This window comes from Perissodus microlepis, chromosome 18 (assembly GCF_051167445.1).
Source record: "Perissodus microlepis isolate ML-2025 ecotype Zambia chromosome 18, ASM5116744v1, whole genome shotgun sequence".
NCBI classification, from domain to species: Eukaryota; Metazoa; Chordata; class Actinopteri; order Cichliformes; family Cichlidae; genus Perissodus; species Perissodus microlepis.
The window spans coordinates 3,895,071-3,921,503 of NC_140478.1; the positions used below are offsets into that span (position 1 = coordinate 3,895,071).

The 26,433-nt window shown below is 42.1% G+C and overlaps 1 protein-coding gene across 9 annotated transcripts in view; it reads right to left on the minus strand.

Moving 5' to 3' along the window:
* Window positions 1-26,177, minus strand: part of astn1 (astrotactin 1) — a 439,026-nt gene extending 412,849 nt beyond the window's left edge. For 5 of the 9 annotated variants that reach the window (XM_084912727.1, XM_084912726.1, XM_084912725.1 and 2 more), the window contains exon 1: window positions 25,718-26,177. In XM_084912727.1, coding sequence (XP_084768853.1) covers window positions 25,718-26,024 — 307 coding nt within the window. In that variant the 5' untranslated portion in view covers window positions 26,025-26,177. The remainder of the gene's footprint in view (window positions 1-25,717) is intronic. The other 4 variants (XM_084912729.1, XM_084912724.1, XM_084912723.1 and 1 more) reach the window with 1 other exon arrangement.
* Window positions 26,178-26,433: the final 256 nt, after the last annotated feature.

The window sequence follows — 26,433 nt, forward strand, 5'->3', positions numbered from 1 at the left end:
TTTTCTTTTATAATACTTTTTTCTTTTTTGTCAGGGGAGGGGCTTTTTTCTACATTTTTAAGTAAATGGTACTTTTACCAATAAGCACGATGGACAAAACTAACATAAGCAAGCTTGAAGTAATAACCCTGATAATAAGCTGCAATAAGCTTCAAATCAAAAGCTTTCCTTTAGGTGCCACCCAGCTACATTTCTACAGTCAGGTGTAGGTCGGCCATGATTATATAACTCACCTACGCTCAGAAAAAGCACTGTGTTCAGCACGAAAATCCAATTAATAAATGAGTTGTGTGCTCACCAAGCTCATCAAAGTGCCTCTGACACCCTACATGTGCAGTAATTAGATGTCTCTGTAACATGCTCATTATGACGGGAGTATATGAAGGCAGCCTAATTGCTCTGGCGGACACAGTGTTGGCCCATTGTTTCACCCCACGGTCTCCTGCTGTAATTTCTCCTGAATAATAGAAGCTACTGATATTTAGCTGAGTTGTGGAGCTCTTCCCACCAATTATTGATGATTATGATGATTTCCCAACCATTTTTTTTCTGTAAAAGAAGTACAGCAAAATATGGGTTAAATACTTCCACACTGGTGCCATGTGCAATCAGTGATACAAGGGGGGAGAGAGCACGAGTTTACCCTTTCCACCACGAGTGTTCCTATACACTTTGTAACTTATCAAAATGCAAACCGCCACAGTTTTCTTCACGTTCAGTGAAGATGCTACCTGACAAGGCTAAATTAAAATGAATGTCGCATTTGCTGACTTTAATTTCTGTGACAGAGTTGCAGTTGAGAATTTCCAGAACAGGTTGAATAAAATCAGTATTTACAGGCTCATTGTTTACTTTCTAACTTCACTAGACAATAGGTAAAATGCCAATTTTTGCTGGAATTTTAAAAAACCTTTCTCTGTTAACAGAGACACAAAAAACTTATCATATTTGAAAACCCTGCCAGGTCTCTCTTTTCTAAAGAGCTCAAGGTTGTTCGCTGTAGCCTTACAGTTGTGGAGCTGTTACCAACTGAAATTGGGGATGTTTTATCAGGTGGAGTTGTATAAAAAATGGCCTGGAGCTTAGCAGGCCTATGAGGTTAAGGCAACTGTGACAAATGGACCTGGTTCGGATTACAGTTACTGGCCTAGTGTTCTGTGTAAGAAAGGCTTGAAATCACTTTCTGGTTATTCAAGGTGATACACACCGCCGGATGAGGATTAAAAAAGCAATATGAAAAATGGAGGTCAACACAGCTTTTTTGAAACAACTGTAGTTTTTGTCTAGCATTCACTGCAGTCAGAGGCCACACAGGAGCTTCTTTTAAGCAGACATCAGTCATCGCTCTGAGGCGCATTCTCTCATGGATAAACGCTTTAGCTGGATAAAATATTGACGATTTGATCCTGGATTTTTCTTTTTTTTCTTTCTCCAGCTGTTGTTTTATTGGTTGTCACAGACATGTCATCATAAGGTGAAACCAGCTCTTCTACTCCACTACTGAGATTATATGACACACTTAAACGATGTGGCTTGCCGTGTAGATGTGCATGTGGTACTCTCAGGAGGAAGCAGTTGTCATTGGCATTTCAGAGACGTACCAGTTTAGTCGGGGGGGGGGGGATTTTCACATATGTAATTACTTTCCCCACTTTACAATTCAAGTGTGATGGCATTCGCTGCTTCTGCCAACAATACAGTCTAATATGAACAACAACAACATCCAGTGAGCTTCAGTTACCTGACATGTATTGTACCTGTAGCTTGTGTGGCTTCCAAGGAAGAGGTCCACCTTCTGCACTCTGCTGTTATTGTATTATTGCGGGGTCTACCTTACAATATAAAGCGCCTTGAGGTGATTGTTGTTGTTATTTGGCGCTGTTTTAACATTAATTTTATCTTTTTTTCTTCCTTTTTTCTATTTCTACACCATCCTTTAGGGCTACACAATTAATTGAATTTTAATCTTGTTGCACAATACTTAAAACGCCTCCCTGACCAATTAAAACACAAAGCAAAAGCAAATCAAGCGTTCCCTAAATCTGGACCTGACCACATGCATGGATGTACCCGTCACAGCTGTTCCCTGCACTATGCAGCTTGAAGTTTCCTGAACTAGTCTGCATGAGTAAAACCTTGTTAAAAGACAGATATACAACACAATTCAAATGTCTAGCACACCAAAAGTCCCTGAGTTGTTCCCTTGTTCCCTGAGTCATCTGTTGTTGGGAACTAGGGCTGTGCCGTATCATATTGTCATATTAACTACCCGTATACACTTTTACATGACAAAAAATGTGTGATATGGTGATATAATTGCTATAGAAATGCCCATTCCCTAATGCACAACGAGACAAGCCCATACATGTCTGACAGCCAGAGCCATGTGTCAGCCTCAAATGAAGATTTAGCTACATCAACATCCTCCAACAAATCACAATGCTTTACAAATATGCAAGAAAATTGTTCCTGTTACACGTCGAAAAAGCAAACTTGTTTTACCACTTAAGGCAAAAATACACTTGCAGAGTACAACCAGGTTACGGAGGCAAGCAAGGAAGAGATAGGAGTGGCTGGTGATGTACAGCAAAACAGTAAACAAATGGCTCAACTGAGCATAACAGGAGCAATCACTAGTTAGACTAGTGACAGGAAGAACAAATGGTGAATGGAAATTACTAATACATATTGTTTGGCCAAGATATGATATATGACATGACAATATATGATGTTAATTCAAATGGTGGAAAGCAGGGCCTTTTACACCCCCACTGCTGCTGTTCCACCTCTGACACCTCAGACACTGCTCACTCCTCCCCACCCCCAACAACAGCATCCAATACACACTCAACACAAGGCTCCAGCCTGTCTCTCTCAACCATCCAGGTTAGGAGGGAACTGAGGAGGATTAATGGCAAGAAGGCAGCGGGCCCAGATGGCATCAGCTCGAGGGTCGTCAGGTCCTGCGTGGACCAACTGTGTGGGGTGATGGAGCACCTCTTCAACCTGAGCCTGAGGCTGGGAAGAGTCCCACAGCTCTGGAAAACCTCCTGTGTTGTACCAGTGCCAAAGACTTCACGCCCCAAGGACCTCAACAGCTACAGGCCGGTGGCTCTGACATCCCACCTGATGAAGACCCTGGAGCGGTTGGTCCTGGCTCAGCTTCGGCGCCTAACAAGCTCATCACTGGACCCACTTCAGTTTGCCTACCAGCCTGGCATTGGAGCGGATGATGCCGTCATTCACCTCCTACATCGTTCCCTCGCTCACCTGGAGACCGCTGGGAGCACTGTGAGAATCATGTTCTTTGATTTCTCCAGTGCCTTCAACACTATTCTTCCCTCGGTTCTAAAAGACAAGCTGGTGAACTCTGGAGTGGACCATCACCTCACTACCTGGATCTTGGACTACCTCACCGACCGACCACAGTATGTGAGGACTCAGGGCTGTGTGTCGGACAGGGTCGTCTGCAGTACGGGGGCCCCACAGGGAACGGTTCTGGCTCCGTTCCTCTTCACCATCTACACTGCAGACTTCTCCCACAATTCCACCCAGTGCTTCCTGCAGAAGTTCTCTGATGACTCTGCAATAGTCGGCCTCATCACTGATGGGGACGACAAGGAGTACAGAGGACTGACCCAAGACTTTGTGGACTGGTGCCAGCTGAACTACCTCCAGATCAACGCCAGTAAAACCAAGGAACTGGTGGTAGACTTCCGCAGGCACAAGCATTCTCCACTGCAACCACTGAACATCCAAGGTATGGACATTGAGGCTGTGGACAGCTACAGGTACCTTGGTGTTCATCTGAACAACAGACTGGACTGGACTCATAACTCAGACGCCCTCTACAGGAAAGGGCAGAGCAGGCTGTGCCTGCTGCGGAGACTCAGGTCGTTTGGAGTGGAGGGCCCACTCCTGAAGACCTTCTATGACTCTGTGGTGGCTTCTGCTATCTTTTATGGTGTGGTCTGCTGGGGCGGCAGCATCTCTGCCGGGGACAGGAAGAGACTGAACAGGCTGATCCGAAGGGCCAGCTCTGTTCTAGGATGCGCTCTGGACCCAGTGGAGGTGGTGAGTGACAGGAGAATGGCGGCTAAGCTGTCATCCCTGTTGGACAACATCTCCCACCCCATGCAGCAGACTGTGACAGCACTGAGCAGCTCCTTCAGTGGGAGACTGCGGCACCCACGGTGTGGGACGGAGAGATTTCGCAGGTCTTTCCTCCCCACTGCTGTCAGACTCCACAACAAAGACTTCAACTGATCAAACACACACATCCACACATGTGCAATAACACTAAGTGCAATAATCTTTTCTGTCATCGTTGTATTTTTACTCAGTTGTATATAGCATTTGTATTTGTATTCTATTTTTATCTTATTGTATATTTATTTTATTTTATTCTACTGTATATAGTATTTTATTTTTATTCTATTCTGTACAGTTGTGTACTGTATTTATTCTTATTGTATCCTAATTTTTGCCTCATAACTTTTGCACTGTCCACTTCCTGCTGTGACAAAACAAATTTCCCAGGTGTGGGACTAATAAAGGTTATCTTATCTTATCTTATCTTATCTTATCTTATCTTAAGCAACTAGTTACAAAGTTCAACTCTAGTTACAACATGTTAGATAGATTTTTATTATTTTAAATGTAAATTTCATTATATATACTGTACTGGCTCCTGATGAGTTACAAGGTTAAGCAACCGCAAGTCAGCACAACCAACTTACTCAAAAATAGTAAGGCGCACTGTTAATAGATTGAAGAGAGTTGAACGTTATGATTTATTCATTTCTGACTCCTCATGTTTGGTTATCAAAATGTGAATTAAAGCTTGTTATTTGCTTAATAAATGACAAAATAAATGTTAGCTTTAAACAAGTTTTTGACATATTACTAATATATTTGTGTTTTCTTGTTTTATGGTTATAATTTATACTGTGTGTCCAGTAAACACAGTGAATAACAAATGTTTCAAAGATATCTTATCCCAATTACTTTTCTAAAGTGGCAAAACCTACGCAAAACATCAGCGGGGAGAGCAGAGAGTGATCTCACAGCTGTCGAGTACTTTGCTGCTAGTTTTATTCACACCCATCATGCAGGTACAGTGAATGGAATCAAAGACTTTATATTATTATTTGTCTGCAGAGATTAATTCTGAAAATCAGTTACCACGAATGTAGCACAGTGTAAAAGGGAAAGCAGTGCCCTTGTTTATTTTGTTTTGTGCTAGATTTCTATCAAATCTATTTTAATGAAAATATTACTAATTGGAAGATGTAAAAGCTTTCTGCTTTCTTATATGACAGAACACTAAAACATTTTTTGAATAAATGTGACAAATAATAATGTTTTTAAAACTGAATAAAATTGTGTTTTGCGATAATTGTGCATCCCTAATGTCACTGATTCAGATTTACAGGCAGACTTAAAGTGCTGTATTACACTATAAGCTACCCTACAGTTGTAGTATCACACCAGCTTCTTTCCCAGTTTCAATATGATTTCTATGTTGTAGTAGAAGAGCACGTGAGAATGAAATCATTTCAGGAGCAGGAGTATGCTTGCACATTTCATTTGTCTTTAACCTTTTGCCTCACCTCGCCTCTTGTTATTTCTATTTTTGTTATATTACCTTTAATATAAAATATCTTGGTAAATTTCTCACAGCCCTCTCAAACACGTTCTTCCTCTGCTGGGGTGAAAATGTTTTTTCCCTCTTATTCATTATTTCTCCCGTTATCAGAGTTGCTGATGATAATCTCACCATTTCATTTTCTCAGTGGACTGAATTGAGTTTGACTAATCCAATTCTCATGTTGCTCTGAAAAACCAAAACACAGGATCCAGCTGATGCTGGATTACTCAGATGATCTCAGATCTTTAAAGCAATGTGCATAGAATAAGTCACTTGATGAGGCTAAAGGCTGGAAAGCCTTTTTAAATAGACCTTCATCTATCTATACACTCATAAATTTGAGAGGTTAAACATTGTCGGGTTGCTGCCTATACTCTGAAACAAACTAAGCAACTATTCTGAATCCAACATCTCAGACATTAAAATGGAAGAGTCTAACAACCCTTCAAAACCTCAACTCTCAATGGGAGCTTGAAACAGCTGAATGCCACCACAGCAGAAGCTCACCTGTAAGGAAGCACTAGAAGGAAACCACTAGAGCTAACAGGTTAGCAACTGCTGAATCAACAAAATAAGGAAATGGATAATGCTGTTGTTTCAGATGAAACAATAAAAAAGAAACAGAAACATGCACTTCAGCACTTAATGTATACCACTGGCACCTGGTGCTTGTGTGGGAAACACTTGATTATGAAGAACTGTAGTTAATGTTACCTTTTGTGAGCTGGGAAATCAATGCAAATCAAACTACTTGCTGTAGTCTTCTTAGTATGGTCACTGTTCAAGGTTGACGAGTTAATAAGAATAAGAATAAATATATTTCTGATTAAAAGGATGCTTTATTCCTGACACAAAATGAGCCATGCAACTAAAAGAATTCATTCTGAACTCTAATCTGAAAATGTATTTATAAAATACGGGTACAGCTATATTTAGATTTGTTGTATTGCACCAGCCTAACTAACCATATAATTACTGCTCAGCACAACAATGAAAGGCACTGAGTTCTACACACTCAGTAAGACGGAGCGAAATGCAGTCTCTGCGTCCTGTCAGCTTTGTTATGGTTTAAAAATGTACATAAATATACAAACAAGAGTTTTAATAAGGCCACAGTGCATTTAGGGAGACGTATAAGCACTGGTGGACTTTAATGTCTTATCCACTAGCAGCAGTATAAAACTTTCTATGGCATGGACCTGAATCTTACTAGCTAACTTATTATCCCAGAAAGGTGATTCAAATGGGAGGCAGTTAAGGGCTGACTACCCTCCCCGATCCTTCCAGCACAAATGTGTAAATCACTGCCAGAGCCAATACAGCAAGAGTGTCTCCCAGAGGGTAACTTTATTACCTCACCTCGGCACAATTTATGACACCACACCAAAAGGGTAAATTTCTAATAACATAGCTTCCCCGGCTTCTCCGACACTAACAAGTGGCTGCAGTCCCGAAGCTACAATTTACTGTCAGTCACAGAATCTCCCCTTTGCAAAGTGTTTCTTAAATGGTCAACACAGAAGCAATATGGGAAACGCAAGCTATTGTAAAAGGTGAAGAGAAAAAACTGTACCCAGTACCGCCCTCGCCACCACACACACACAAGTGTGTGCTTTCTTTAAACACTTTTCAAATGCTGTCACTGCAAAAAAGGTTGACGGGCTAATGAAAATAAAAATCCAAAAATTTCTCCAAGGCAAAATAAAAGCTCACTGTTCCCTTCTCAAAATGAACCATACTACTATACAATTCGTTGTGAACTAGACCACTGAGTCCATTCCTTAAAATTTTTTGATCTTCTTGTCTCCAAGGTCTTCAAAGCTCAGATCATTACTGTGGATTAGCTGAGTATAAGGTGTCCCTGTGAAACATGGAAGAGGATGGGGTACTGCAGTTGTCAGCAGGACTCTGGGGTACTGTGTAATATTAAACTGACTCAAGTGTTCACGGTCTTAAGTCAAAGCCCCCAGCTGTCTTGCATTTAAAGTGACAGTGTGTTTTTAACTACCAGTAAGCTTTAAAAGAAGGAGAAATTTATGTCAGCTCCATGTAAAATCTCTCCCAGCACCTTAAGGTGTATACTGCATGTTTCAGTGCTATATGATCGTGTCATGGCTGACTACCCTGCTTTAGGTCTCATTTATTCCCATTTTCTAAGATGTCATCTACAACAAGAAATAATAATATAGGTATATATCGTTTTAGAGTAGCAACAAAAACATTACATGAGTTTAGTGATATTAAGGGAAAAAATGTAAATGTAAATTAAAAATATTCTCTATTTTTTTAAAGAATTAGCATTTTGACATCCTGTGACAGAATGGCAGCCTGCCCAGGCAAACCCTGCCCCTCACGTCAACCTATGACAGCTGGGATAGGCTCCAGCCCCCCACATGGATGGACAGATGGATGGATGGTAAATGCAGGTATTGCTGGTAGAGTATATGTACCATCAACCAGTAGCTTGGTAGTCTATGAGGCCTTTCACAAAGGAAAACCATCCAGCAGGTTACATGTTGCAAACAGATCCAGCAATGTTGACATACGTCAGTTTTCCTCAAGTAGAAGTGTTTACTGCAAAAACTCATTACCCCCAAAATCTCTTCCCAGTAAGGGTTTTTCAAAGTTAGTTTAACTGTTTTTCTCAAAAGAGATATTGTTGGTTTTAATTAGGGGTGAGCGGTCTAAAGGCTATATGGTAGAAACGATATAAATTTGGCCAACGGTAGAGATTTTGACTATACCGTTCTACCACGATAGCGCATGTTGATGGTGTCATCAAGCTCTGCCTGTTTTGGTCTAAAGCATTACAGCGGCTGCAAACTAGTGATGGGATTTCCGGCTCTTTTTAGAGAACCGGCTCTTTCGGCTCCCAACCAGCTCTTCAGGTTGTTTTGTTGCTTTACAGTTTTTCTCAAATGCTAAAACACATGTCACAAACGTTACCACCAGGTCCCCCAATGTCCAAACACAACACCCTTCTCTAAAGCTACATAAACACAACCACACCTTCCCACTGCAAAACTCAAACTCCCACACCAAGAGAGCAGCTCGAAGCTGTCAAAACTGTAAACACTATACACAGCATTACACACTACAGCAAAACAATTGAAAACACAATGCTCAATTTGTGAGAAGGTTCTTTGGTTCATAACTGCCAATGCATATTTTTATAAACTGTACAGTAACGGATCGTCATAGAACCCTGCAGAGGATTAGGCATTTAGATTTGTGAGTTTCACATGAAGACTATAAATCTATAAAAACATCCTGCATGTACGTACACTACTGTAACACAACTCAATGCAAAAACAGAATCTATCGCACACAACAGTACTCTCGGAAACATGATCAGGGTGTGAAGTCTTTTTTATTGTCTACACGGTCTTTTTACAGTATTACACACAGTCACTGTGCGGCATCATGTCGCCGAGCTGCATTGGGCCACATCACCTCATCCACATCACAGGCTATATTGTCCCTTGCTAGGCACCGCGGGAAAAACGCCCTGGAATGGCGAATCCATCCCTGGAAGGCCTCCACTGGGATGTCAGCACAGGCCAGCTCCATTGCCCGTACGAGGTTCTCTCTTGTGTATGGCTGTCTGTCATACACCTTCCATCTCCATGATGAGAAGAACTCTATAGGGTTCAGGAAAGGGGAGTAGGGTGGCAGACAGACGTTTAAAAAGTGGTCACTGTTGGTGGTGAACCACTCTCTGATTTGGTGTGTTTTGTGGAAGCGGACGTTGTCCCAAATGATCACATACATGTGATGTGCTAGCCTAGGATGGTGTTGTTGACGGTCCAGGAGGATGTCTTTTAGCTCCTCTAGGAAGGTGAGGAGACGTTGGGTGTTGTAAGACCCAAGGACAGCATGCCGGTGGACAAGCCCCTCCGCACCCATAGCTGCACAAAGAGTAATATTACCCCCCCGTTGGCCAGGAACCTCAGTGATGGCTCTTTGGCCAATGATGTTACGGCCTCTTCGCCTTCGTTTCTGGAGGTTGAAGCCAGCCTCATCCAGGAAGAGGTACTCATGGGGTCTGGCCATCGCGTCCAACTGCATTATCCTCTGTGAACATGGAAAAGCGTACAGGTGTTCAGAACGGTCAATCAGGTAGCACAGTATTGTCCAGAAGTAATGTAGGCCACTAAGCAACACAGTATGTCCACTAACTGTACTGTGGACATGGATGTATACGTACTTGCACATACTCGTAACGTTGTTCTATGTGTCGCGCAGAGTTGCGCTCAAAGGGAACCCTGTAGACCTGTTTCATCCTCATCTGTTGGCGCCGGAGAACTCGGTCTATTGTGGACACGCTGACAGCATCAATGTTCTCAAAGTTTACATTATCTGCAATGACTTTGTCTCTGATCTCTCGGAGTCTAATGCAGTTGTTCTCACGGACCATATCTGCAATGAGGGTTTCTTGTGCCGCTGTGAATATGGCAACCCTCCCACCTCTATGTGGCATCCTTTCAGCTCTAAAGAAAGAAACATGTGTTGTCAATTGACTGATTTATATGTAAAACTACATGTAAAGTAACAGACCACTTTCACAGGCCTGTAAAACTGTAGTGTGACAAAGAAAGCAATAGCGTACTATACCTGTTGTGTTGTCTAAATGCCTTGATAATGGTGGCCACGGTGAACCTACTCAGGTTTGGATGTACTCTTCGTCCCGCTTCAGCCATTGTCATGCCATGGCCAATGACATGATCAATTACTGTTGCTCGCATATCATCTGTTATGATGGTGCGAGGTTGTCTTCTTCTCCCACCTGGACCTTCTCCTCTCTCTTGTTGGCCTCCTTCTCTTCCTCCTCTACTCCGAACTCCTCTTCTTCTTAGGCCTTCACCTCTTCCTCCTCTGATCTCAACCCCTCTTCCTCTTTGGCCTGCAGCTCTTCTCCTTCCGCACGCTCGAATGCCTTCATCCATTGTGATTGTTTGGCATCTTCACCAAACTATGCTTTTATAGGTGGGATCACATCATTAGCAACAGATGTCTTCAATTTTGAGTCGTTGTGTGTAGTGACTGACGCCAGGTGTGTTCCCTGTGTTCAAAGATTGGTGACTGTGGCAAGCATTTTGCATCACATGGGCTTTCATTTGAGAATATGAGCAGAGTTGTTTTGCAACATGTGTTTTAGCAAGGAAAAATGTGTTTAGATTTATGAGTACAGAGGGTTGTGTTTTGTGAATTGTGTCTTCATGTGACATGTGTTTATGGTACTGGAATATGGTGGCTACATTTAGTAAATGTGTTTAGACTACTGGTCATTTGGGTTACAGGATTGGCTTTTGTGTTTTAACATTTGAGAAAAACTGTAATTAATTTATTATTAACAACAATATAAAATTATGCACAAAAGGAGTTACTAATGTAAAAAAAAAACGTGGTTTTATTTATTTATGTTTATATATAAATATATGTGGTGGCCCCTAGAGACAAAGCACGTACAAACTCCAAAACACATTTCTAGCATTAACTGAACTTCCAAAACAGAGCTACCTAGATCACTTAAATTACACAATTGAAGTTCATTTAACTGTTACTACCACACACCAAATCCGGTCGTTGGTAGTAGGTATTATAGTAGGTAACAAAAGCTCAACACTGCCCCTAGCATCCTGGAACACTTCTGTTGTGTTTTGTACGTTTTGGAGTTTGTACGTGCTTCGGAGTTTGTGCGTGTTTTGGAGTTTTTACGTGTTTTGGAGTTTTTACGTGTTTTGGAGTTTGTACGTGCTTCGGAGTTTGTGCGTGTTTTGGAGTTTTTACGTGTTTTGGAGTTTTTACGTGTTTTGGAGTTTGTACGTGCTTCGGAGTTTGTGCGTGTTTTGGAGTTTTTACGTGTTTTGGAGTTTTTACGTGCTTCGGAGTTTGTGCGTGTTTTGGAGTTTTTACGTGCTTCGGAGTTTGTGCGTGTTTTCAGGGCTGGACTGGGACAAACAATCAGCCCGGGCATTTTGACTAGAAACCAGCCCACCACGTATTACAGGAAAAGCCATAAAGCCTTTGAATGAAAACAAATGCTGTTGTAACGGTGATGTACAGTCTTGTTGCTATATGTATGATTTCTATACATTTTACATTAGATAAAAACTTTGGTGGTAAGATTCAGATAATTATTTAATAAAAGTGAGACATTTTAAATGAGAATAAGAAAGAGAAGTATTTCTTTGTGCCCCCCTTTCCCTGTTAATGCCCTACCTGCCCCCCTGGCAAAACTTTGCTAGACAGTTACCAGCTGTCAGCTACTTACAAAAGGATCCTGGTGTTATTTCTCAGAAACAGTTTATAACTTCCCTTCACCTAAAAGGTAAACCAGTTTCTCCATCACCTGTTTAGCTGTGATGATTCTCCTGGTTTCATCTTCATGTTTCCCTCTCACCAGGATATCCAAACCGATATCATGACCAGCAGCTTTACAGCTGTGGCTCCAGCAAACATCAGCTGATACTAGAAATTAATATTAAATAAATTCTAACAACAGCTGATCAAGCTTAAACGTGCTGCTGTTGTTTAGCGCGACATCCGCTGGTTTCCTGTTTCTGGCGCAAAGTGGGAGATAAACAAACAAGAGAGAAAAGCCGATCAGCTGATCATTGATCAGTTTCATGACTGAAGTAGCAACAGGAGAGGGAGGGGAGAGAATGAGAGAAGAAGAGGCAGAAGTGCAGCATAAACACACAGAATAAATCCAGCTTTGTGTCTTTTTTTCATTGTAGCTGAAGTCCGGGACAAACTGTGTTCCTTCTCAGCTCGATATGAAACGCGTAATGTTTTCTCTGAATGAGGGACCATTCCATTTTTTAAGGAGTGGTTGGCAACTCTACTAACTAACCTTATGAATAAAATAAAGTTCACTATCAGTAACATTATAGCACCCACCCAGCTGTATAGAAACTCCGTCATCCTAGCCAGTACGCAGTACGAAAAAGTCAGCACAACGAAAATAAACTCCACCTAAACTTGGTTTATATCTGACCCAGATAGACTGCAGGTCATAACTTCTTACCTGAAGTTCAGTTCACCTGACGCTCTGACCGGCGGCCGCCTCGGGTCTCTCCTCCTCCTGCCTCCCCTTTCTCTCATCCACCCGCTGGCCTCTGTGGAAGCTCCGCCACAGCCACCACCAAACAACTGAGTTATTTTACACATCGGCCAGCATCTGGCCAATCCACCACCTTTCATTGTTCATGCCGTTACAAAAAAAAATAAAAAATCATCAGCCCATAAAAACGAAAAATCACCATCGGGCATACCGGGGAATTTGTACGTGTTTTGTCTCTAGGGGCCACCGTAAATATACTTTTATTTATTCACTCCACATAAAATGTAATAAATAAATCATATAATACAAAAACCAACTATTCACATTTCAACTTTTAACTATTTAAATTTTCAGCTTTTCCCTTTTAAACAAATTTAAAGTGAAACAACACAAAACACTGCAAACCACAACACAATTAAATATAAATTATAATATGAAAACAAAAAGAAGATGCACATTCTCTGTCATATGGACCTGCATGAATAAACTTTGTGAATCCTTTATCATCTGCAACTGAAAATAGTTGTGGGTGATTACTATACCTTTCTAATGTGACGTTGTTGTCCCTGGCTCTTTCTCTGTCTCTCCCTCCCGCTCTGTTCCTGTGCTACTGCGAGCGTAACTACCGCCCCTCCTCACAAGGCTCGCGTGCGGAGTGAAGCGGAAAAAAAGTGCGAGAGAGAGGGTGAGAGAAAGGGAAAAAAAACCCTACAAAAGTCACTGCTGTTTAGTTTCCTGTCTTCATTTATGTTGGAAGTGGTAGCAGAGCTGTACGTTTTAATTTTTTCAGAAATCTCTCAGTCAGAACATGCTATATCATGTTTAGGTGGAAGCTAGTGAGCTAACTTCCTGCTAACTTCTAACTCCGTTGAATTTGATAAATTCTGTTTTCATGGATGCCTGGATGTTAAACGTAATTATTACACCTGGTAAAGCAGCAATGCTGATCATTTTATTAAAGATGAAATAATTTAGACAGTTTTTAACTCTCAGTGATGCTGCAGTGTTTGTTTGACTTTGGGACCTGAAGTGGGCGGGGTTTATGACCCAGATTACTCCGAGAGGCTCCTGACTACGGTGGCTGTAATGCTCCAACAATCCATCAAGCGGTGCGGCTTCGTAGCTTACCAAAGTCGTACTAAAACATTTTTGACAAATTTCTGTGCACCGTGTACTACATAAAATGGTTCGAGGTCAGTAAGCACAACTAGGGCTGGGCTATATCATACCGTTCACAGTAATACCGGTGTAATTTTGGGCAACGATAGGAAAATGAAATATCGCGATAGAATGTGGGTAAAACGCGCATGCGCAGTGCCTATGTTTACATACGCACATGGCGGTGACGCAGAATGAGAAGAGCGAAAGTGGATCGTTGAATGAAACGGATGAACCAGAATTGGTTTGTAAAAATGCTGCAACTTCAGTGGTGTGGAACTGGTTTGGCTTTCGTCCGTCAGATACACAACAAAGCACTATTTTTGGTAGCGCATGCTAGCGGGCCGTCGTTATTACCGTGTTTTTTGGAAAATACGGCACACTTAAAATCAGTCCTTTGATTTTTCTGAAAATCGACAGTGCCCCTTATAATCCCGTGTGCCTTATGTATGAATTCTGGTTGTGCTTACTGACCTCGAACCGATTTTATGTGGCGCTCGAAAATCTGTCAAATGTTTTAGTACGACTTTGCTAAGCTACGAAGCCGCACCGCTTGATGGATTGTCGGAGCATTAGGGCTATATTAGGCAGGAGCCTCGCGGAGTGATACGTACTGTGCTTCAACATAATATTACCGTATTGTGTGTGTATAACCTCTTTTTAAGTTTTGTGGATATTATACATGGTTATGCTGAGGATATGTTGGCCAGTTTCCACTGGAAATGCCTTTTGGTTAAACTGTCAGCGAGGAATTTGAATTTGCACTTTTACATTTTTATATAACTTTAATGCACATAAAAAACAGCTGCTTGTTTAAGTGAAAATACATTGATGGTTTTTTGCACTAATAAAGTTGTGGAGTTGTAAAGTATTTTGTCTCGTGTCAATTATATCGTCAGTTATATCGTTATCGCAAATTTTCAAATGTATATCGTGATAAATATTTTTGGTCATATCGCCCTGCTCTAAGCACAACCAGAATTCATACATAAGGAGCACTGTCGATTTTTGAGAAAATGAAAGGATTTTAAGTGTACTTTATAGTGTGTAAAATACGTTATACAGAAGAAAAGAATATATCACGATATACATCGTTACCACACATGCTTCAAATTATACCGTGATATGGATTTTAGGCCACATTGCCCAGCCCTAGTTTTAATCTTGTTATTAATGTTATCCAAGTTTCCCACGTTGTATGCTTGCCCGCAGCCAGCCTTGCACATGCCAAAATCCTGCACAATGGCTCGCACGCATTCTGTAAAAATTTGCTGAGATGAGCTGTGCACCACCTTCAAATGGAAGACTCAACAGCATAACGAAGGCTGGAGTGACATGACAAATGGAAACCAGACAGCAGCTAGTCAAAAATTTAGAGGTTCCACTGAAACAGCATTCAGCCACACATGTTGTCCAGTCACTGTTATTTTTTATCAGCACAGCCACACAATGTTGGCTCGGCTTGCTTTTGTTTCCTGAGAAGACACGGATACAATGAGCGAGTGAGTGAGAATTGTGGTTTGTAGTTTAAAGTGGACACCCATCTTTTTCTACAAAGGGATGGGGAGGTTGTCAAACAGCAAAGAAAAAAAGCAACAAACAAAAGAAACATTAAACCAAAATACATAATAGAACCAGCAGCTCCAGCTGCTCCAGTCTGTTTGAGTAGCAGTGCCCCAACTTGCATAACAAATCTGGATTTGTGTGGGTTTCCCCAGTGTGAATTTTCATTAAAAGTGTTCTGTCCCACAGCAGAAAACTATGTCAGGAATTGTCAGAGATCTGTTGTGCTGTGCATTTGTCTTAACCTTATTTAAATCATAAGTGTTGTATTAATTATTCCTTTCAATAGTCTAAATAGTTCATTTAAAGAGCCACGGCAGCCTCGTGGTGTAAATATCAATAATACTACCATTAGGGAGCTTCAAGAGCTATTCCCTACGTTCATATGTGTGCAGTAATTAAAACACCCATGGAATTTTTAGTAGTGCTTTCTGAGGCACTGATAAATACAACTGAGTCAGCCCACAGTGGTGATTCTAGTTGCATTATGCAGTTCTGATTTGCTAAAGATGCCAGATACCAGTTAAAGAGCCGCATTACCAGTTTTAAATTTAAAAGATGTAATCCACACTGTAAGGTTCTTAGGACTCGTTTTGTTATGTGTATGACAACGTCAGGGTAAATATAGACAACTTTGTAAAAAAATGTTTTGTAAATAAATATATCTACAAATTTGTAGATGGGTGAGGTTACATACGATTAAAAAATAAAAGCTACATTGGTGTTGTTATCTAACCTAGAGGCACTAGTCTAATTTTTGTGAGAGCCATAGATGCTACTTAGTGGTTTTTCTTTCTTCTTTCCCTTCCTCACGCACACCTTGTTTATGGAGCTGCCAAAGAGTTGGAGTAAAAAAAAGATTAATCCAGTTGAGGACAACACCATGCCATACAGTAAAAGCTTCTCAACAAGTGGTAAACTAATTGAATGACCTTCTAGCTTATCTTATATTAGCTTCCTTCATGCTACATTCGTTCTGCCAGTAGCTGCTGCTTTCTTGAAAAGTTTGGGCAGTTTTTCTTTTGCTAAATCAGACACCTCAGGAGAAGCACAGCTTGCCTTATTGCAAATGATTCTATTACGTAAATCTAATATCTGTGTCTAATAAACACAAAACAGTATCTACCGTCAGATTCTGATCCTTCCACATGTTAATGAAGTTGTTATTATTTTACCACATACAGACATGTATCACCTATTGTTAGACTGAGCCAATAATCGTACAAAATTAAGACTGGAGCACGTAGCAGTAACGACTGCTGTCTTACAGAAATTTCAATAAGGTATTTAATAGCTCTGAGAGAAGAGAAAAAAATACAAACAAAAGAAAAAAACCCATAAAACTCAATTTGTGATGCTCCAAAGGAGTGTGTCTACTACTCAGCAAAGACATGCAGAGGCTATTGTAGTCTTTGCAGTTTTGTTTAATGGACTGATCTCTGTGTAGAAATGTGTATAAAAACCTGATACACTGCAAACCCATCACTCACTGAAAAGTAATTTGGCTGCACGTTATGCCAAATATAAGATGTATCCTCTTGCGTCCTGCATTGGGATTCTTCCCCTCTCTCCCCTTAATTAAGTTAATTTCAGTGCATTTAAGTTAAGTGCTGGTCTGTTAGATCAAACTATCACTATGAACAGAAATCTGCAGGGCTTGGCTCTCAATAGCTGGGAACTCAGTGAGGAGCGACAGGACACAGCCAAAGCTTTGGCAACGAGCCAGCCACCCATTAGAGCAGGGTGATACGACCAAAAATATTTATCACGATATACATTTGAAAATTTGCGATAACGATATAACTGACAATATAACTGATACTAGACAAAATACTTTACAACTCCACAACTTTATAGCGCAATTTGCAGTAAACTTAAATCACACTGTATAACTCATTTAAATACTCTACTCTCCAAACTGTGTAGTACTAGAGTAAATAGGCACATTAACTTTTGAGAAAAAAGAAAAAACTACTGCCCAAAAGTTTGCTTTTATAGAATCTCACATGTGTCATTGTGTTCTTTTTACTCTGTTTATGTCATTATAAAAATCTCCAAAGTTTTAAACAATTGGTAGACCTCATCCTTGGACCCCTTGGCCATTTTCCACAATTTTGTGACAGACTAAAAGATCAGTGGATTTATGAAAAAAGTACACAGTGAAAATAGTCACTAATTAGCAACTGTCACATTCTTAGGGCTGTTTATTTGTTCCACTTTTAAGCTAAATCAAAGGAGCTTTCTGATTTTTTGGTCAGTTTTTTAAAAAATGGTCAGAAACATGTTTCTGTTTTACCAAAATCAAGATATCAAAACAAGTCACTGTAGAGAAGCATCATATTTGAGAAAAGTAAAACTTTCAAAAGACAATTTCATAACCTCTCACAGGGGTAAGAAATGCTTTTATAGCGTAACAGCTAGTGCTAGGGCTTAACAAGTGCTGCTTTATAATAATTAGTAGACTGTATGTTATAAATGTTATAAATAGTGTCATATATCTAGTAATCTAAGGGTTTAAGATACTGACAAGTTGATGTATATATGAAGGATTTAATATATATATATATTAGAGGTGCAACGATACACAACATTCACGGTTCGGTTCGGTTCGATACTTTGGTGTCACGGTTCGATATTTTTTCGATACAAAAAAATGTTCATGCCTTTTTAATTTGTCATTTATTAAAATTATAAATATATATTTTAACTCAAAAGTACAGTTTTTAACTTTAATGTTGCTGAAACAACAAAATAATAAAATAATAAATCTATCTGATCGAGAAATCACTCATCTTTGGAAAAGAGAGTTTATTACAAAGAAATGGCTCTTTCCAAAATAAAAGCTATACTATACGCTTCTTCTGGGCTATACTCTCAGCAGCATATTAAACATAAGGAGAATCATGTGCTAACGGCTGTCTAAATGACTCGGGTAAAGTTTGTAGCATGCGTGCTTGTTGTTTTTGTCTGCTTCCACTTGTCTTTGCACTAGGATGATGTCGGTGTAAATGTGCAGTCATATTCGTTGTGTTCCCACTAGTGCTGTCAGCGTTAATCTGAAATGACGTCAACGCCACAACACGGCAAATCTCCATTAACGAGCTACCGCAGATCGCCCCGTGCGTGGGGCTGGACGGCGTCAACACGTGCGCTAACGCACTAGTTCCCACCCATGTAATTGAGCATTGCGTGACAGTTTTGTCCATGACGCGCTTACCTTCAGGGTCATACGTCACATGAAAACCAAAATAGTTCCAAAGGCCAGATCTGAATGAGGGTGGGGGAGGTTCAATTTGCCATATTGCAACGAGCTTAGCTTCTGTTTTGCTAGCTTGTACTGCGCTCAGTGGATCTGCGCTCGACAGTGCAGCCTAGGCGGAGTAGTCGAACGCAGATCCACTGAGCTCTCAACACAGACAGCATCGTCAGAAGAAAAGTTGATAAAATAAATTAAAAATTTTGTATTGTTCGATACATATGCGTACCGAACCGAAAGCACTGTATCAAATGGTTCAATATCAATACGAGTATCGTTGCACCCCTAATATATATATATATATATATATATATATATATATATATATATATATATATATATATATATATATATATATATATATATATATATATATATATATATATGAAGGATTTAATTAAGAAACTTTAAGGTACAGTGTGTAAACTCTCACCAATAGATTTCAGCAGATAGCATTTTTCATTCGGCTGAATTCTGTTTTCTTACCCCTCCCAAATTAAATGTATAATCCCAGCTATGGTGGCCAATATAGGACAAAAAACTCTGGTTGTTGTTTATCTGTAGTGAGTATAGGTTGTCAGTCCATTGTTTACCTCAGCTGTCAGTATGAGTCGTCATCTATTTACTCTGGAAGAGGCTGTAAAACTTTGTGAAAGGAATCTGATATGAGTCGATGAGTCAGTGAGGCTCACTTCTGTCTGATGACAGCGATACCGAGGTAAGTTTTTGAGGAGATCCTGAACTTTTCTCCTGGTAAGTGCTGCTGTTTTTGCCGCTGTTAGCAGGTGTTAGCTAAACTTTTTTTTCAAGTGGCTCTGACTTCTGAAACTCTAGAAACTCTGAATGTAATAAAACTTTTTATCAGAGGGGAAGTGTGATTCTTGAGTCTAACATTAGCTGGCCCATTGTCAGCTACCTGGAGACATAGTGAGTCAGAGATATTGAAAATATACAAGTACAAATGTTAAATGGTCACATATACTTTAAAAGAGCAACTTGTGATCTTTAATTTAAAAGTAACTTATAGCATGTACTACGTACAGTATTTGGCTGATCGATAGCCAAATATATAAAATGTGATTAGAAAAAGCAGTCGACCACTGTGTAAAGATGGCAAGACAACATGTCAGCTTCCACAAAAGAGCAATCGCTCCTATGTATTTTAGTGGATTCATTAAAAAGATGGTTATGACAATAACTATTCTATTACATAATCTCAAAAAATACTTTACCTTTATATTTTTGATCAAATGTAATATATTTGTTTTAAACCATTTCTTGTTTTTCCCCACCAATCCATTTCAAACTTAAATGTAGTTAAGTCAAGTTATAATTAATATTCATTCCTTTACCCTTTATGGTTTTCTAAGTTTATGCATTGGTTCTTGAAGCATTACTGTGCTATTACTACTAGTATCTCAAGAACTATTTAAATACTGTTAAAATGTGATTTATTCAAACAGTATAAGTCTTGTTATTTTTGTTATTCTCTGTTTCTAGTAATACTGATAACTAGGGGTGGGCGGCATAAACGGTATTCGGTAGAAACAATATGAATTTGGCCAACGGTAGAGATTTTGACTATACCGCTCTACGGCATGTTGATGGTGTCATCAAGCTGCGCCTGTTTTGGTCGAAAGCATCGCAGCAGCTGCAAGCAATATCATCTGCAAATTATGCCGGGCGACAGTAATAGCAAAGAGACGAAGCACGTTTTGGAATACGAGGAAAGCCAAAAACTGCTTCCTCCACTTCCGTACCATTGATTAGTTAATGCAGCGGTCCCCAACCCCCGGGCCTCGGACCGGTACCGGTCCGTGAGTCGTTTGGTACCGGGCCGCGAGAGTTTAGGCTCAGGTGTGAAATGTATGGTTTTCAGGATTTTTATCGGTTTTTAGCGTTATTTTGTTATCGTTTTTATCGTTAACTCGGTTTTCCTGGGTCTTTTCACGTGTGTTATGAATAAATCTTTTTTTCGGTACCGGTACTAGTTTTATTTTGTTGTATTTATCCGCGACACCTTAAAGGCCGGTCCGTGAAAATATTGTCGTCCGTGGCGCAAAAAAGGTTGGGGACCGCTGAGTTAATGAATGAATTCTGCTCTATTCCCATGTTGTTGCAGTATATTAATGACTAACCTAACCTGACTAACCTAAGGTGTCGATTTTTGAGAAAATTAAAGGATTTTATAGTGTGGAAAATACAGTATACAGAAGAAAATAATATATCGCAATATATATTGTTACCACACATGCTTCAAATTATACGGCGGTATGGATTTTAGGCCATATCGCCCAGCCCTGTTATGTGTAGGCTGTGCGCAGACAGGAATCGTGGACCCAAAAGTGCAGACACTCGGAGGCACAAAGTAAACTTCAAAAAAACAGCTTTAATGCTGAACTAAAAAGATACCAGAACTGAGACTTTAAACATAAACTCAGGCAAACAGACAAAACACACAGCAAAATAAACGGTAGATCGCGACACAGACACAGAGGAACACAAGGCTTAAATACACAGAGGGAGCAATCAGGGAATGGGTAACAGGAGGGAAACACAGCTGGGGCAAATCAGGCCTAACGAGACAAGGGGAAGCGAAACCAGATACATTAACCTCAGACAAGGACCTTCAAAATAAAACAGGAAACATGACACAGACTGAACTAAAGACACAGACTCACACGCACTGCAACAGAGGGAACAGAGACGTGGGACCAGGGCAGACAAAGACACTGACTGGACACGGGGATATAGCAACTAAGGATACACAGAGACAAACCATAAGACATGACTCTAACAAAAACCCAAAGACTAGAAATTATAAAATAATAATAAACTCAAAAACCCTGGGTCAACGACCCAGGCATCCTAACAGTACCCCCCCCCCTAAAGGGCTGGCTCCCAGACAGCCCAAACCGAAACACCAAAACAAAAAAAACAACCCAACCAGGGCGGGCGGTGGGGGAAACAGGATGGAGGGCTCGAAACAAACCAAACAAGGAGCCAGAAACAAAAAAAAAAAAAAAAAGTGCAAACACCGGAGCCCGGAAAGCAACATAACAAAACACAGGCTCACGACAGGCACAGGCGGCCAGGAAAAACAGTTCACACAAAGGTCAGGGGGCCGGCCCGGAGGCTGACGGCCCAAGAGCCCAGAAAACAGTTCAGGGGGCCGGGCAGGCGGGAGGCACCGGCGGCGACCGAGCAGGTCAGGAGGCCGGCCGGGCGGGAGGCACCGGCGGCGACGTAGTTCAGGGGGCCGTCCATGACGTCCAGTCATCGGCCTGGAAAGCGGCCGAACAGGACGTGCAGGACGAGCAGGCCGGACAGGACGAGCAGGCCGTGCAGGCCGGACAGGACGAGCAGGCCCAGACGGCATGGGGACCTCAGGCGCAGACGAAGCTGAACACTCGGAGGCTGGACCAGGCGAGGGAGCCGCAGGTGGTTGCTGGACGGGCTCCTCGGACCCTCCAGCGGGAACAGGTGGTTGCTGGACGGGCTCCTCGGACCCTCCAGCGGGAACAGGTGGTTGCTGGACGGGCTCCTCGGACCCTCCAGCGGGAACAGGTGGTGGCTGGACGGGCCCCTCGGACCCTCCAGCGGAGACAGGTGGCTGAACGGGCCCCTCGGACCCTCCAGCGGAGACAGGTGGCTGAACGGGCCCCTCGGACCCTCCAGCGGAGACAGGTGGCTGAAGCGGTCCCTCGGAACCTCCAGCGGGAACAGACGGTGGAGTAAACGACTGAGGTGGTAACTGAGCAGGTGACTGAGCCGATAGGTGAGCTAAAGTCTGAGCTATGGAGAGAAGTTTAATATGTATCGACTGTTGTAAAGATGGTAGTAATGGGTAAGGTGGTGGATTAGCAGTAAGCTGAGCTAGTTTCCCTGAGCCTCCAGAACCTGAAGAAAACTGCTGGACGGGCTCACCTGAGCCTCCAGCGAGGTCAAAAACAGGTGCAGGTACCTGCCGGACACCAGCCACTCCCACCCGAGGAGAAGGTACGGGTGCCGGAGCTAACTGGTTCCCGGTCATCCTCACACTGGGAGCCGGGACAGGCACCGTCAATGGCTGGGCAGCTGCTGTCCCCACCCGAGGAGCTGGTACGGGTGCAGCGACAGGCAGAACCTCAGCCGGTCTGGACACCGGAGCAGGTACCAACTGGACCTCAGCCTCCCTCACCTGAAGCACAGAAACAGGTGCAGGGGAATGCTGGGCCCGAGCTGCCCTGGGAGCAGGAACACAACGGTGCGAAGGAGCAGGCTCAGCAAACAGACTCCTCTAAAATGTTTTTTAGCTTCCTACCACCACCACGTCTAACAGTCTTAACAGTTTTCACAGTCTCAGAATTTATAGTGTTCACATGATCATGCTCAGAGGGAGCAGAATGAAAACAGTCATTATAACTCACCACGGGGAGTGGCTCAGCAGAGACAGAGTGGCGACTGCGTGAGCGTCGCTTTCTCTGGGAAGTGGGAGGTGGCGAACTGGGCTGCGAATCCTCCAAAAGACCGGGCTGCGATGAGGAAGCAGAGAGTTTGTGAAGCTCAGAACGTGGCAGACCCAAAAACAGAGCGAAGGACTGCAGCGGAGTGAGTCTAACGTCCGGCGTCATGTAATCCTTCTTCCTCCGCCGCTTAACCCTCTTGTCGGACTGGTAATCCAGGGGTGAAGGCGGAGGTGTAGCGACTGGAGAAAATGAGCACGTGCTCAACCTGATTGCCCGAGGCATAGGCGCCGGCTCGGCCGTAGCCATGGCAGTTTGGAGGCTGCGGGGCCCTCCCCAAGCCAAACATGACCCATAGAAGGGTGACTCGAGCTCCCGGGCATGCTTAGCCTCCTGCCTCACGCTCTCCTTGAGGAAGGCAGAAACTGCGGGTCGCCGATACCACACGGAGTCTGCTGGGTCCATGTTCTGGTCGCGATCTTCTGTTATGTGTAGGCTGTGCGCAGACAGGAATCGTGGACCCAAAAGTGCAGACACTCGGAGGTACAAAGTAAACTTCAAAAAAACAGCTTTAATGCTGAACTAAAAAGATACTAGAACTGAGACTTTAAACATAAACTCAGGCAAACAGACAAAACACACAGCAAAATAAACAGTAGATCACGACACAGACACAGAGGAACACAAAGCTTAAATACACAGAGGGAGCAATCAGGGAATGGGTAACAGGAGGGAAACACAGCTGGGGCAAATCAGGCCTAACGAGACAAGGGGAAGCGAAACCAGATACATTAACCTCAGACAAGGACCTTCAAAATAAAACAGGAAACATGACACAGACTGAACTAAAGACACAGACTCACACGCACTGCAACAGAGGGAACAGAGACGTGGGACCAGGGCAGACAAAGACACTGACTGGACACGGGGATATAGCAACTAAGGATACACAGAGACAAACCATAAGACATGACTCTAACAAAAACCCAAAGACTAGAAATTATAAAATAATAATAAACTCAAAAACCCTGGGTCAACGACCCAGGCATCCTAACAAGCCGTACTGGTAACAATTAAAAGCAAACCACACAAGTATTTAGTGATGATGGCATCCAGCAGCGCGAGTGCAAGTTTTGTTTTTACTTTTCATGTTGTGATATCTAAATATTTTAAGAATTAAAGTAATACAAATAAATAAACAGAGGCTTTACATAAATAACAAAACTGATTATAATATTAAAAAGGTTTTTCTTTTAAAATAAAAAAAATCTAATAAAAAGTCACACTTCAGTAGTGAGGATTTGTTGGTGATATAAAGATTTAAGATGCTAATCATGTAATCGTATCATGGTGTATCTGACAAAGCATGAAAATTATATCCAAAAATGACTCAACAGTAATATAAGTAACAGACAGAATAGCTGAGCTATGCTATGCCTGTTGTCCTATATACGTTTTGTTGCAATTTTTTCTTAGATAAAATAGAGTGAGACTGCGATTTTAAGCTCACACCTCATATCAAAGTGTCACAGGCAAGAAAAAGCTCCACTGATCCAACAGTCACAACACTAAGGCGTATCTGACATGTTGTCTCACTGTTTCCTGTTGCTTTCTGACTTGGGAAACATCAAAACCAGTTGAGACTCCAGTAACAACACTTAAACCCTCACCAAACAGAAACAGAGCGGACCTAAAACGCTGTGTAAATGTGACACTGCAGCTCACACGGAGCCCCTGAATATGCAGCGGGGGGATATGCTGGCCCCCAGCAGCCGCAGCAACAGACGCTGTAAAGAAGCGCTGAGATTCAGCACCATGGACAGCAGCCAGCAAACTTCACTGCAAACTTTGCCGCTCTCTGCCTAACCCAATGTTACTGAAACAAAGCATAATGTCCAGTTAACGTGAACTTGGGTTGGCCTAAATCTCGATGAAGCTTATTTAATAAAGTTTGAAAACTCACAAGACGGGCGTAAATTCTACTGTCTGTAACACAACATAAGAAATGGGCAACAAAAAGTAACTACAAAAAAGACACCAAATTAAAAGTTACAGCACAGTAAGAGGAGTTTGGCTGCGCTGTTGCTAGTGTTTTAACTAGCAAGCAGTTTCCTACACATGTAGCTAACCAAACCACGTGTGCACACTCTGGGTAAAATACCCACAAGCAATAATACAGAAAATTAAAATTATGCTCCCTAAACAACTCTAATGATGGTTTTTATTTATTACAAAAAAAAACCCAAAACTCTATTTTTATGCGCATGTGCTGTGCGGCCTAATATAATACAAAAACAAGTGCTAAGTGTTGATTCACTACGCTATCAATAACAGACTAATTATCAACCACTGGCGGACTAACTATGACCCGTAAAACGGAGCTAATCGTATTAGCTACATATTTGGGCTGCTATGCTGCCTATAACATTTTCCCAAACCAGTCGAGCCATGGTATGTAGCCAGGCGCTAGCTAATAAACAGCTGCTCCGGTGTAGTAATAAAGAGCGAGCGGGGTTTTATCCGCTTAATTGGCGGCTAATGACCCCACACAACAGCGTGTTGGAAAAAGAAAAACTCACCTAAGACGAAAAAGGGGAGCTCAGTGTTTTCCAGGTCGTCCACCACCACCACGTCCCCGGGAAAATCGTTTCTAACAGAGAACAGAAGCTTGGGCTCAGAGGCCGAGGGACTGTGCATGATGCTCAGGTCGTTTTCTCTTAAAAACGGCAGCGCCGACACGGTGACGCTCTTCATCTTGCACTCGGTGTCCTGGCTCTGGTCCTCATCGCCGTTAAGACATCGGACGTAAACCGCTTGGAGGGCCAGGAGAGCCCACGCCAGCTCCAGCAGCAGCAGCGGTCTCGGCCCCATGTTGATGCTCGCCATATCGCTCCGTTTCCTCTCCCCTCCTCGCTGTTTCTCTCCCAGGCAGCTTCAGTCGCTCAACCCGGCGGACGACAGAGCGCCAGAGAGAGTGAATGGGGGGCGTGCTACACCGGCGGGCTCTCACAGTGTGGGAAACAAGCGCCTCTTCTTTCTCGCATATGATCAATCACAGGATTTTGTTGTACATGTGCTACTCCCGCTGAACACTGATAATGTAGCAGTGTTTTAATGCTGTTGACCCCCTTTGTTGTAATTGATCGACAAACTGTCCAAATGGCTGTAATGGCTACGCAAAGATTACTAACAGCAAACCACCCAAGGTGCCCCGAGGGTCCCATCAGCAAAAGAAACATAATTTGTAATTTAATTGTCTGCTTGCCCTGTCATAGAAACTTGCACATAATCTCCA